At 45.0% G+C, this 13,489-nt stretch overlaps 1 protein-coding gene across 1 annotated transcript in view; it reads left to right on the top strand.

The window, feature by feature from the left end:
* The first annotated feature begins 3,147 nt into the window (after nt 1-3,147).
* The window catches only part of KCNK12 (potassium two pore domain channel subfamily K member 12), a 62,979-nt gene continuing 52,637 nt past the window's right edge, over nt 3,148-13,489 (top strand). The window contains exon 1 of the mRNA XM_073339154.1: nt 3,148-3,568. Coding sequence (XP_073195255.1) covers nt 3,226-3,568 — 343 coding nt within the window. The 5' untranslated portion in view covers nt 3,148-3,225. The remainder of the gene's footprint in view (nt 3,569-13,489) is intronic.

The following is a 13,489-nucleotide window of genomic DNA, read 5'->3' as shown; positions in this document are numbered from 1 at the left end:
CCAAGCGATTGTAGCATCTAGTGCAGAGGTGGGCAAACTGTGGCCTGCAGGACCATCCTGCCTGGACCTTGAGCTCCCAGCCGGGGAGGCTAGCCCCAGGTGCCTCCCCCACTGTCCCTCCTCCCCCACAGCCTCAGCTCGCCCTGCTGCCAGTGCTCTGGGTGGTGGGGCTGCAAGCTCTTGCCGGGTGGTGTGGCTGCGAGAGCCGTCAGTCTGCCCTGTGCTCTAAACTGCGTGGCAGCGTGGCTGGCTCCAACCAGGCCACGCAGCTGCCAGTTCTGGTGCTCTGAGCAGCATGGTAAGGGGGCAGGGAGCAGGGGGTGGTTGGATTGGTATGGGAGTCCTTGGGGGGCCTGTCAGGGGGTGGGGGTGTGGATAGGGGTTGGGGCAGTCAGGGAGTAGGGTGGGTTGGATAGTGGGTGGAGTCCTGGGGGTGGTGGTTGGGGTGGAGGGTCTCAGGAGGGGGTGGTCATGGGACAAAGAGCAGGGGGGTTGGATGGGTTGGGGGTTTTGACGGGGCAGTCAGGGGGCAGGAAGAGGGAGGGGGCAGATAGGGGGCGGGGGCCAGGCTGTTTGCGGAGGCACAGCCTTCCCTACCCTGCCCTCCATAGAGTTTCAGAACCCTGATGTGGCCCTCAGGCCAAAAAGTTTGCCCACTCCGATCTAGTGGGACTTAATGGATAAGAGAGGATATAAATCTTGTTGTGAAGAAATTATCAGGGAAAGAATCCACCAGCTTTGGGAAAGTCTTGATCTTAAAGATGGTAGCCACAAACTAAACTAAGTGATGTGCCATTTTCTTGGGTTTAACCTAGAGTACTCCAGGAAATGTAGATTGATCACAAACATTAATGTGCATTGAAGGGAATAAAATGTTCATCTAATTAATTAACCATTAAGCTATTAGCAGACTCTTCAAAAAGAACCTTTCTTGTGATAAATTAAAACATTTCCTCAAATAAATCTAAGAACTCGTTTTACTTTACATTTTTAATCATTTACATAGTTGTATAAACAAAATCACATCATTTAAATAATGTTCTTTATATGTTCAACTAAACGGGCCCCGGACTTACAGTTCTGCTTGGAAGGCAGCTCAATCCAGTGGCTGGGGGCACGGGATATCAGGAAGAGAAATGGAAGAAGAAGCCTGCAGGTTTCGCCTACCTGAAAGCACTCCCCCTTCCTCCGCGAGGTGGTTTGCATCTCCTCCTTTCGGCGGCTTCTTGGGACTAGGCCCAGGGCGGCTCGGAGGGCCGCTGACTGGAGCGATCCCCCAAACACCTGCAGCGTTGGCAGAGCCGCCTCTCGGAGCCCCCAGAACAAAGAGCGCAGGCCCCTCGGCCGGCGGGCGGGCAGAGCCACCATTTTCCACCCTCCTCCGATCAGGCGTTTTGCATTTGGTTAGGTGTCAGCGGATCTGCCGCAAAATATCCCGTCCATGAGCGAGGAGAACACAGGGGGCATTAGCCCCACGCTGAAGCGCGCCTGTCTGAGCCGCCGCGGCCCCGCTAGAGGTGGCGGCGGGCGGCGGCGGCTGCAGCGCCGCGCTCCCCAGGGTGCGGGTACAGGGCAGCGCGCCAGCTCCCTTTGCCTGCTCTCAAGGGTCGCCTCCCCCCGCAGACTGTCTGTGAAATATGCCGCCCCACGGCTCTTGGAGACGCTGTAAACAGCCCTTTGGACTAACCCCGCGGCTTCGGAGGCTCAGTGCACGGAGCCAGAGCGAAAAGTGCCATTAGATGCGGCTAGTTCAGGGACTTTGGGGGGATGAGGGGCCGGGAACTGTCTGGCTGAATACTGTGATTTACAATGAATTTTAACACCAAGGCTTTTACGCTGACTTCAGGTGGAGACAGAAATCGAGCCCAACAGGGGACTCCTAGAATGAGTCAGGCAAAAAAAGGTTTCAGAGTAACAGAAGTGAGCTGTAGCTCAGGAAAGCTCATGCTCAAATAAATTGGTTAGTCTCTAAGGTGCCACAAGTCCTCCTTTTCTTCAGGCAAAAAAGTAGAAGTCACCCCTCGTATCCAGATTGAAATTTGCCTCCCTGGTGAATTGCATGGCTGTCTACGGATGCATTTTTGCAACGAACCATCCAGTTTGAAGTATACACCAGTGCGCGCAGAGGAAGTAACTTGGGTATACATCCAGTGCTTTGTTACAAAATAAGCCTTAAACCGTTTGGGATTCTATACGAAAAAACTTGTCGAGCCCTTTTCGCGAGCAGAGAGGCACGTTTGAATGTAGATATGTTATAACCCAGAGCAGTTACGGTCTGCAGAAAGGTGTGACTGCATTTTCACCCAACGAAATGAAAGCAAAAAAAATCTGAGCAAATGCAGGGGACCAGTGCGCATGATGGAACAACGAAGCTGAAAGCCAGACTCATGGTGTTTTGCCAAATCTTGAGCTCCGACAGAATCAAGATGGCTTTAAACGCAGCTGATCCCTAACTACCGACACTGGTCTCAGGGGATACTTATGGATGCCTGTAAGCATGATGCAGCGAGTTGTATATGGAAATATGGACTCACAGTGGAGACAGAGAATACTTTTTAAGATGCGGAATTTAAGGGATCTGTTACCAGGGCAAATTCCCCAGAACTTTGCAAATAAAACCTTAAGATATTAGCGTGATGTAAGTAGTATTATTTGGCGAACCCCAGCTATTCCATTGAATACGTCATGACCAAACAGTTGTTAATTGGAATGAGAGAACATTGGACCCCATTCACCCTGGCTACCAAAAACCAGCGCTCCTGAAATCAATAACTTTCCGCAAAAGAGGACGCCAGACAGACGGTGTCTGTCAGCGGGTGGCAGGCTGGATACAAAGAATATGGTCACAGGGGGGATGGGGATGCGGAGTAAAGCCGTTTCCCAGAAACCAATGGCCACTGCAGTTCAGAGCTCAGTGGAGAGCTCAAAGGAAAAAGGAACTCCAGACGTGGCTCCAAGGAAAGCTAAAGCCAAGGTGGGGATTGTCCACAGGACCCTCTGGGCTTCAGGCTAGTTGTATTCTCCTGCAGCTTCAGCCCCTGAAATCAGCATGGCAGTTCAGGGCTCCCCGCTGGCTCTTGCTAAGTATGACTGAGAAAAGACGCACCTGCAATGAACCAGCTACGATTTTAACTCGGGATTCCATGAGTTTAACAGTAGTCCAATGCCAGTGTCTTCGAGGAGGTGTTGGTCACTGTCCGCCGGCTCGGGGGTGCTGAAATTTGGATGATGTCTAGCCGGAGATCGCAGGGCTGCTGCTGCTTGTCCCATTTCAACAAGGACAATGGCAGATTCCTCCTCTTAGCGGCCCTGATCGCAGCTTACCTGGCAGCCGGAGCTACAGTGTTCTCAGCCCTCGAGAGGCCGTCCGAAGTCGAGGCTCAGCATCGCTGGAACAGGACCCTCCAAAACTTCAGCCAAATATTCAACATCAGTATGCCTGAGCTAAGGGACTTCCTGCGGAGTTATGAAGCAGCCATGGCCGCGGGCATCCGGGCAGATGCCGTAAGACCAAGATGGGACTTCACCGGGGCTTTCTATTTTGTGGGGACAGTAGTGTCAACTATAGGTAAGTCCCCCCCCCCCCTCTCATACACACACACAAAGACCCAGGATCTGCAATACACTGACTTCCTAAAAACAACGAGTCAGCATTCTTCATCTCATCAGTCTATGTATCCATCGTGAATTTTGAAACCTTTCTTTCTAGTGGAAACCTCTTTGCTTCAAAGGGGCCCGACTTGTGGAACTGAATAGCAGGAATGAATGAATGCTAATGCATTGAGTGTTAAAATAGTACAGTTCCCATTATAAAAAATAGGTTGTAAAAGTTACTTTGAAATGTTTTAATCTTGTCCACACACCCTCCCCACACACCCACCCTTCTGCTTTTGTTGTATTTTGAATAATGGTGAAGTAGTGACGCAAGGATAGTTACGTTCCATCTTTCCTTTGTAATGAGATGCTTTTTGTCTTTTCCAGAGGGAAAGAAATACAAGTGGAGTAAGATACACATTAAAAATTCGTAAAAAAAATACGATTTTGCTTCAAAGAGCTAAATTGTGTTGCTATGGTGATTAAAGTTTTGAAATGACATTAAAATCTCCCCTTACAAAGCTGTATCAAGTTGCTATAGCAACTGGAGTTAGCGAGTGGTTTAAAAGTGAGGATGCCACCTATAGGATTGCATTCATGTTTCCATTCTAGGTTACTGATCACAACCCAAATCTTGTACAGCACCAGTGAAGAAATTAATCACCAATTTCATGTTTCACACTTTGGATGGGCTAGCACCAGCAGGAGAGTGAATTTGTGTGGGGGGGTGGAGGGTGAGAAAACCTGGATTTGTGCTGGAAATGGCCCACCTGTTGATCACTTTAGATAAGCTATTACCAGCAGGACAGTGGGGTGGGAGGAGGTATTGTTTCATGATTTCTGTGTGTATATAAAGTCTGCTGCAGTTTCCACGGTAAACATCTGATGAAGTGAGCTGTAGCTCACGAAAGCTCATGCTCAAATAAATTGGTTAGTCTCTAAGGTGCCACAAGTACTCCTTTTCTTTTTGTGAATACAGACTAACACGGCTGTTCCTCTGAAAAATGTTTCACACTGTTTTACTTTGTACTTGGCTATTTTTTTTGTAAATAGAAGGTTATTCACGATAGCTTCTTTCAGTCTTCATTACCACTTGTAATTTAAGACTAGTTTCTGCCACACGCACTTACTCTGAATAACACTTTACTTTGGTAGTAGGTCCATTGCAATCAGTAGGACTAACTGCATAGTAACAATCTATTCCAGTGGTTTTCAACCTTTTTTCATTTGCACAGCCCTAACAAAATTTCAAATGGAAATGTTTGGAAATCTTAGACAGTCTGCAGACCCCCAGAGGTCCATGGACAACAGGTTGCAGAATCTGTCCCTTAGCACATTTGCACTTGTTGAATATTTCCTTCATCACCCTCCCCACCAGAAATCAACATGTATAATATTATAATCTAATATACTTTCTCTTTAGTTTCCTCTCTGTGCGAAGTCAACAGTAGAGATCAAGAATTTTGTTTTAAATTGTAAAGCAAATACTACCAGTTTGAAGCTTTTTGGAGATTTCTCAATTTCAAGCATTTTTTAGCTTTGGAGATTTATCAGTCCCTTCATTTTATTTATAAATTGATGGGATTTTTACTTACTGTGCACCTAAAGTCTCCACTGCAATGCTTCTTCATAGCAAAATAATGTAGGGTGAATACGTGGAAAGGTTTTTATGTTCATTTGTGGCGAAGTTCACAAGGGGGACTTAGGCACTGGAATGCACAGTATTTCAACACCTAACGTTTAGGTGCCTTGCTGCCTAGTGGAATTCACAACCCCAAGTTACGGATCCAGGCTCCCTATACAATGCATATGACAGTTAGTTACTGTCGTGGGGTGCTCTACTCACACCTGGGTAGAACCTACTCTGGTGATTCTGGAGATTAGATCTACCCAGTTCAGTGTCCCCTTTCTTCTCATTCCCCATTGAAGGTCTCCTCCTGCTCATAGGATCATGATACAGCTGCTTCATGACTTGGCCCTCCAGCCAGGTCACACTGCAGTTTCTCCTTCCAGGGGAGTCTTTCAAAGTCCTTCTGCATCAGCAGCGTCAAGCAGTCCTCATGCCTACCACCCTGACTACATCATTCCTGCAATGACTCAGGCAGTCTTTCCCTTCATTGCCCCTAGCAATATCACTTAGCAGTGGATAGCAGGGGAACCCAGGCCTGCCCTCTACTCTGGGTTCCAGTCCAGGGCCCTACCGCAAGCTAGGTTCTGCAGCTACATCTACTTTACTGCTATCACCCTGGACTACTTCCTACCGTGTGTCTCTAAGCTTTTCATTCTCCAGTCTTCCTAGTCAGACCCCTTGCTGTTACGCCTATTAGATAAACCCTTCCTCCTAGGTTCCTCTACCTTTTCTCAGGGGTTCCTATCTTCCCTTCCTTCTACCTTAACTCAGGGATTGCAGGACCTCCTTGTCAACCTCCTCCTAGCCCTGGCCAAAGTAGCCATCTATAAGACCAGGGAGAGGAAGTTGGCTGAGTGGGTTTCCTGCAGCTGTGGGGCCTATTTCTGATCCTGCCTTCGCTCACGTATCTGGCCAGAGTTCCTCTGGGCAGCATCCACTGGCTCCCTTGACACCTTCGAGGAGCAGTGGGCACTGTTCGGGGTTCTCTGCTCGGTGTCCCCCTCAGGTTCCCTTTGATTGACCCTTTAATCTTCACACCTGCCCCTGTTACATTTTTGGTTGCCCCCGTAATTATTTGAGTTCCTGGACCTTATTGATCCTTCCCTAAGGCTGGGAGAGGGTCCTTTAGCAATGGGCAGGTTTGTATCTGCCCACTTCCTAGAACCCAATAGGACCTTAACTCAGAGAGAGAGACTGCAAGCTTCCTCCTGCTGCTACCAGCCTCCTGGCTTTATAGAAGACCTGCCAGTTCTCTCACAGGTGAGCTGCCTCCTAATTAGTGCCCTCCACATGGCCTAATTCAACTCTCTCAGGGCCAGTGTGGAGAGCACACCCCATCATAGGCACCTAAGAAAGGGATTCACAAAAGCCAGCATGCTGAGCACAGAACTGTCTACATTAGATAGCAGGAAATACCAAGGAGACCTAAGCCCACCCTCTCCCAGAGTTAAGCCCCTAACTCCAGGTCCAAGAGAGATGTGTATCACTGTTTGGGATTCATAGCTGTGAATCTTCTCCTGGAGTTAAGTGCTTAAGCCAGGTCAGCCCTATTCTCACAAGGGAATGAAGACAAGCCTCCTTTTATACTCAAAAGCCCAGAGGTTGCAGTGCTTACCCAAGAGGTGAGAAACATAGGTTCAAGTTTCTGCTCTAAATAAGGTAGATCAGCCATTTGAACCCAGGTTTCCTATCTCATAGTGGAGTGCCCTAACCTCAGGGTACAAGCATACAATCAGCTCCTCCTCTTGTCTTTTGTCCAGGTTAGGCAAGCTCTGAGCATGTGTGCCAGATAAGGTCCTGCAGGTAAGACAAGTAGGAAAATGCCAAGTTTGTGAATCCCTCTAGAGCTTAGGTATGAGTCAGGCACCAAGCAACTTAGTGGTGTCAGGACTTTAATAGCTGTGCACATGCCCACAAATGGAAATGTAGGCACATTGGGACTTTAGGTGCCTACAAGGTTAGGTGGCAGCTGAATGGTGGTTTTATGAATTCCAGTGGTGCCTACATGTCGGACTTAGTCTTAAGTCCCCCTTGTGAATCTAGTCCTTGATGTTTTAACACATACTTCTGAAGATCAGATGACATGAGAATCTATTTTAAACATTTTAACTGATAGTTTGATATGTTCTTCACCATATGTGACTTTGTGTTAAATATAGCACATTTACTGTGTGTATAATTACATTATAGAATTATTTTTGAAATTGGCCAATAAATTAGCATGCTGGAACCACTGTTGAAAAATACATTATTCAAATACACTATTCTTCTTTAATGTAAATAGGCTAATAGTACTAATTGTATACATGGAGATATTTGTTGTCTGCTTTGCTGTAGGGAGATTCGGATTGGTAAATATTTGATACATTTCTTTAGAAGCCCAATAAAAAGGTTAAACAATAAACAGACTGTCAGTCAAGCAACTTAAAATGTTCACCCAAACTTCATCAGCAGTTAAAAACAGAATGTGAAGCTCAGTGTGTGCAAATAAAGTTAAAAGATGTATTTAAGGCTACATGCCTGCAAATTTCATAATGGTATACATTTTCAGTATGTCCATGACCACATTTAATTGCTATTAGCTATATCTAATAGCAATTTAGGCAGAGCAATGATTTGATGGAAGGTTTTTTATCCTAAAATAGCACAATCAAAATTGTTATGTAGACAATTCAAATTAAATATATCCATGTCATGATTATTCTAAAATAGATTATACTGATCATTTTACTATAGAAAATGATTCCTCAATGATTTTGTTTGAAGGGAGCCTGTGAAGTTTTTAGTTTGATAACAATAGCCAAATTGTAATAGTACTGTTGAATTTAAATAAACTAATTCAAATTCTTTTTAAAATTGTAGGTCTTTACTGCAATTACATTATGTAAACCTTTTCATTACATTCTAGAAGTGTTTTATCAACTAATCACTATGATATAGACATGATGATATAGAAAGCAACTAATCACTATGATATAGACATGATGACGAATATAACTACATTGACTAGTATTGTAACTGTATTGCATTAAATAACTTAGTGTTTTCAAATTAAGTACATTTAATTATCCAGACATTAAAGTACCAGTAAGCATTAGATCTTTTCTCATTACAAGACCATAACTTTTTAAAATGACTGCTACTTCTATAGGCGGGATGAAAATGTCAGTACAGTATGGTAACACACTCTTTCTTTCCCTATATTTTATGGTAGCAAACAAACAAACACAAAAAACCCTTAGCAGAAGTGTGAAAATATATATTCTGGTTTCAAATATGTAACATCTAAGTGAATTCTTTCCGCTATTCTATTCTCTTAAAGTTTATTAAAGTGTTTCCTTTTCATTTGTGCATTCTTTTTTATAACACATCAATGTATAGAGACAAAGGGTTTGAGTCCCCTCTTCATTACACTCATGCAGAGTGAGTGTAAAACTCATTGGTAGTGTTTTGCACAGGTGGTAAATGACTGCACAAGGGAGTAAGCAGTCCAGCTCCATCTTTCTCTAGTTTATCCTATCTGACTTCTTTTTTATATCTAGTAGTGTCCAGTTCTCTGTTACACAGCTTTTCAACAGAGACTTAAGTTATTTTTTTTCCTGAATGATAATAAATTGGCAATCCTTTTATTGAGTAGTCCCTTAATTGCTGGGTGGTGCCAGTTATTTCAGTGGGATTACTTGTGGAGTAAGGTGCTATTCAGCGTGGCAGAATCAGGCTCAGAATGAGGGCTCATTTGTGCCTTGTAGGCCCAGCACATAGCAAGGGTCAGGGTAGAGTCACACTGTTCTGGAGGGAGCACTGAGAGGCATTCTGCATCAGGTCAGCACAAAGCCTCCTAGAGATGCCTGGCGCACACATGGAGCCATGCTGTTACACCTTTATGGGATGCGTATTACCTCCTGCATACCCATCTAGCAATGCATGCTGAGGTGGACCCATGGCCCCACCTCCTCCCTGCCCATCTCTGCTCTCGTTATGGTGTCATTAGCCTCCAGAGGAATAGGGAGGGGTCCTCCTGAGCACAGCTATTCCTGGCCTTTATGCAGGCTATGCAGGTATGGAGAGACTCCTTTCACCCTCTTGCCTTCACTGAAAACAAGGGTCAGTCACAGTCTGACCCTGGTAACTAACGGGAGAGCGAAGCCTTAGAGCTCACATATACAACATCCTTTATGTTCCAGTTGACTTATTCTGGGCCAACCGTATATTCCTTAATGAGGGCCAGATTCTGCCTGGCCTTTATCCAGGTGTGAAATGTGTGCAGGGAACTTCCCCCCCTTCCCACCTCTTTGCCTGGCCTGCATAAAAGCCAGGCAGAATTACAGACCCTGCGCTGAGGGAAATACAGGGACTGCTCCTTACAAACTCGCCAAGGGAGACACAATGTCATTGTTCTCCTCCCTCTCATGTATCTGCCAGCAAAGCTCACTGGCCATGTGAGTGAAAGTAAGCTGTGCACCTGTGCTTGCCTGAGGCAGAATGCCTCCCAATACTCCCCTTAGAGTTCTGTAGCTCTGCACAGCTCCTTGGTAAGCACTGTGCCTACAAGGCAAAAATCAAACCTTGGGTAAAAGGTACATGATTGGCCCTGTAGATTTCCTTTTATGTCTTTTACTCTTTTTAAAAGCCTAATCTTACTGCACTGTCCTGAATGGCCCACAAGTGACCTACTCTGAATGCCCAGATTGCTGTCAGTAGAATGCTTATTGCTTATGGTTGAATAACCAAATATTAGCAAAAAGAAAAGGAGTACTTGTGGCACCTTAGAGACTAACACATTTATCTGAGCATAAGCTTTTGTGAGCTACAGCTCACTTCATTGGATGCATGCTGTGGAAAATACAGTGGGGAGATTTATATACACAGAGAACATGAAACAATGGGTGTTACCATAAACACGGTAACAAGAGTGATCAGGTAAGGTGAGCTATTATCAGCAGGAGAGCATGGGGAGGTGATTCTTGTCAACTGCTGGAAATGGCCCACCTTGATTATCACTACGAAAGGTCCACCCCCGCTGTCCTGCTGGTAATAGCTCACCTTACCTGATCACTCTTGTTACAGTGTGTATGGTAACACCCATTGTTTCATGTTCTCTGTGTATATAAATCTCCCCACTGTATTTTCCATAGCATGCATCTGATGAAGTGAGCTGTAGCTCACGAAAACTTATGTTCAAATAAATTTGTAAGTCTCTAAGGTGCCACAAGTACTCCTTTCCTTTTTGCGGATACAGACTAACACGGCTGCTACTCTGAAACCTAATCAAATATTGAATCTATTTTTCCTAATAGTCATTTAAATTTTTGGTAGCTTTATAAGAAAACTCTCCATTCTAATTTCTGATTGTCTGCTGCCTATTTGTAAGTAAGGTTTCTTCAATCATTAGACTATTAGACTTTCAGAGAGATTTTCTATTCAGCAATTAAAAAAAATCCTTCAAACAAATGGTCAGGTGATGTGTTCTTAGCTTACTGGCAAGTGTCAGCAGAATTTATTTCTCAGTTGATTTTGGTCCTTTCCAACTTGTGAACACATATTTCTCCTATGTTTCATTCTGGAGCAAAGCCAGCATGGCTCTGATTAATTTACTTTCGATGCTCTGATCACAGGTCTGTAAGCCAGGAGTTCTGACCCCAGCTCCAATGCTAAATTACGTTGTGGACTTAAATTTTCAGTACTTTAGTTTTGCCATTTGAAAAATGAGCAGAACAAATTATACTTACCTATTTTATAAAACATGTTGAGACATTGCAGCTGCTATTACATTTTAGGCAGCCACTTGACAGTAGCCATGTCAGGGAGAGTATGGGTCCCTCTTCTATTGTATTAAGGGGTGGAGAGGCCCTGCTGTGTGGCCAGGACATCTGAACTCTCCATCTCCTGTGCAGGCATAAGTGATGCAGAGGGCTTTGTGCCAGCCCTCTGCACCATGCTTGAATTTGATTCACAAGTTTTGTCCAATCCTGAAGTTTTGCATCGATTCCTCTCACAGCAAAGTGTTATGCTTGTGCACGCACATATTGCAGCCAATTTTGCATGGCATACTACACTGTCATGCATATGCCCATAGCTGAAAATAGGCAGGTGGAAGGAGATCTTCCTGTCCTAACATAATTTTTCATCACCATTGGCAGCACCACTGAGTGTAAATAACCTCAGCTTGTAAGGCAAGCTTATATTCCTTACTGCTTAAGCCACAAGCTCCATATAGCTACCTTCCTCTCTGAACCTTCTGTGAAGACATGAACAGCCGCAGTTTTACCACCCTGCAGAAGCTTCAGCATGACTGAAATTCTCAGAACATTATCCATACACAGTGCCTGGTTCTCATTTATGCTACGTCCCCTTTACACTGATTTGGAAATGTAAAAAGGCATTAAAGTGCATACATCTATACTCTATTTATTATTTATACTATAGCCCTCTTTACCCTGCCAGAGACATATAAAGGGGTCCTAGCATAAATAAGAATCAGGCACACAGGGATCTCAAGTTAAATTGCATTAGAAAATCAATTTTGAAGAAATCCAGAAATAGGGCTCAAAGTGTTGAAAGTGCTGAATCAAAGCAAACAACATTCAAGAGGCAATCTGGTGGCTCAGTGAGCACTTTTTCATAGAATCACAGAATATCAGGGTTGGAAGGGACCCCAGAAGGTCATCTAGTCCAACCCCCTGCTCGAAGCAGGACCAATTCCCAGTTAAATCATCCCAGCCAGGGCTTTGTCAAGCCTGACCTTAAAAACCTCTAAGGAAGGAGATTCTACCACCTCCCTAGGTAACGCATTCCAGTGTTTCACCACCCTCTTAGTGAAAAAGTTTTTCCTAATATCCAATCTAAACCTCCCCCACTGCAACTTGAGACCATTACTCCTCGTTCTGTCATCTGCTACCATTGAGAACAGTCTAGAGCCATCCTCTTTGGAACCCCCTTTCAGGTAGTTGAAAGCAGCTATCAAATCCCCCCTCATTCTTCTCTTCTGCAGGCTAAACAATCCCAGCTCCCTCAGCCTCTCCTCATAACTCATGTGTTCCAGTCCCCTAATCATTTTTGTTGCCCTTCGCTGGACTCTCTCCAATTTATCCACATCCTTCTTGAAGTGTGGGGCCCAAAACTGGACACAGTACTCCAGATGAGGCCTCACCAATGTCGAATAGAGGGGAACGATCACATCCCTCGATCTGCTCGCTATGCCCCTACTTATACATCCCAAAATGCCATTGGCCTTTTTGGCAACAAGGGCACACTGCTGACTCATATCCAGCTTCTCGTCCACTGTCACCCCTAGGTCCTTTTCTGCAGAACTGCTGCCTAGCCATTCGGTCCCTAGTCTGTAGCTGTGCATTGGGTTCTTCCGTCCTAAGTGCAGGACCCTGCACTTATCCTTATTGAACCTCATCAGATTTCTTTTGGCCCAATCCTCCAATTTGTCTAGGTCCTTCTGTATCCTATCCCTCCCCTCCAGCGTATCTACCACTCCTCCCAGTTTAGTATCATCCGCAAATTTGCTGAGAGTGCAATCCACACCATCCTCCAGATCATTTATGAAGATATTGAACAAAACCGGCCCCAGGACCGACCCTTGGGGCACTCCACTTGATACCGGCTGCCAACTAGACATGGAGCCATTGATCACTACCCGTTGAGCCCGACAATCTAGCCAGCTTTCTACCCACCTTATAGTGCATTCATCCAGCCCATACTTCCTTAACTTGCTGACAAGAATACTGTGGGAGACCGTGTCAAAAGCTTTGCTAAAGTCAAGAAACAATACATCCACTGCTTTCCCTTCATCCACAGAACCAGTAATCTCATCATAAAAGGCGATTAGATTAGTCAGGCATGACCTACCCTTGGTGAATCCATGCTGGCTGTTCCTGATCACTTTCCTCTCTTTTTCAAACATTGCACTGCACCATACAGAAGCCAATGAGTTGGCCCCCACAGGAGTGAGCTATGAGTATAATAACTTGGCAAGTAATTCTACAGATAACCTAGACTGTCTGAAGGTTAGGGAGGAAAAAGTCATCAGATTTATCCCATCTAACATAATCTAATTGCACTCTACTTGACTGGCATATCCTTGAGAACATTGGACCATATTCTCAAGGGTCACAATTCATCCCTGTTCATAACGCCGGTTCACAAGACCTATGCATGCATCACTTAAATGCCACTTTGCCCTATTTTGAGGGCTTAAGTGGGACTTGGGGACAGTCCTTATGCTGGCCTTTTGCACGGCAGTGTCCTACACTCTGT

The sequence above is a fragment of the Lepidochelys kempii genome, chromosome 3 (assembly GCF_965140265.1).
Source record: "Lepidochelys kempii isolate rLepKem1 chromosome 3, rLepKem1.hap2, whole genome shotgun sequence".
Classification (NCBI taxonomy): Eukaryota; Metazoa; Chordata; order Testudines; family Cheloniidae; genus Lepidochelys; species Lepidochelys kempii.
Note: the sequence above shows the minus strand (reverse complement) of the source record. Positions and strands in the feature narration are given on the sequence as shown.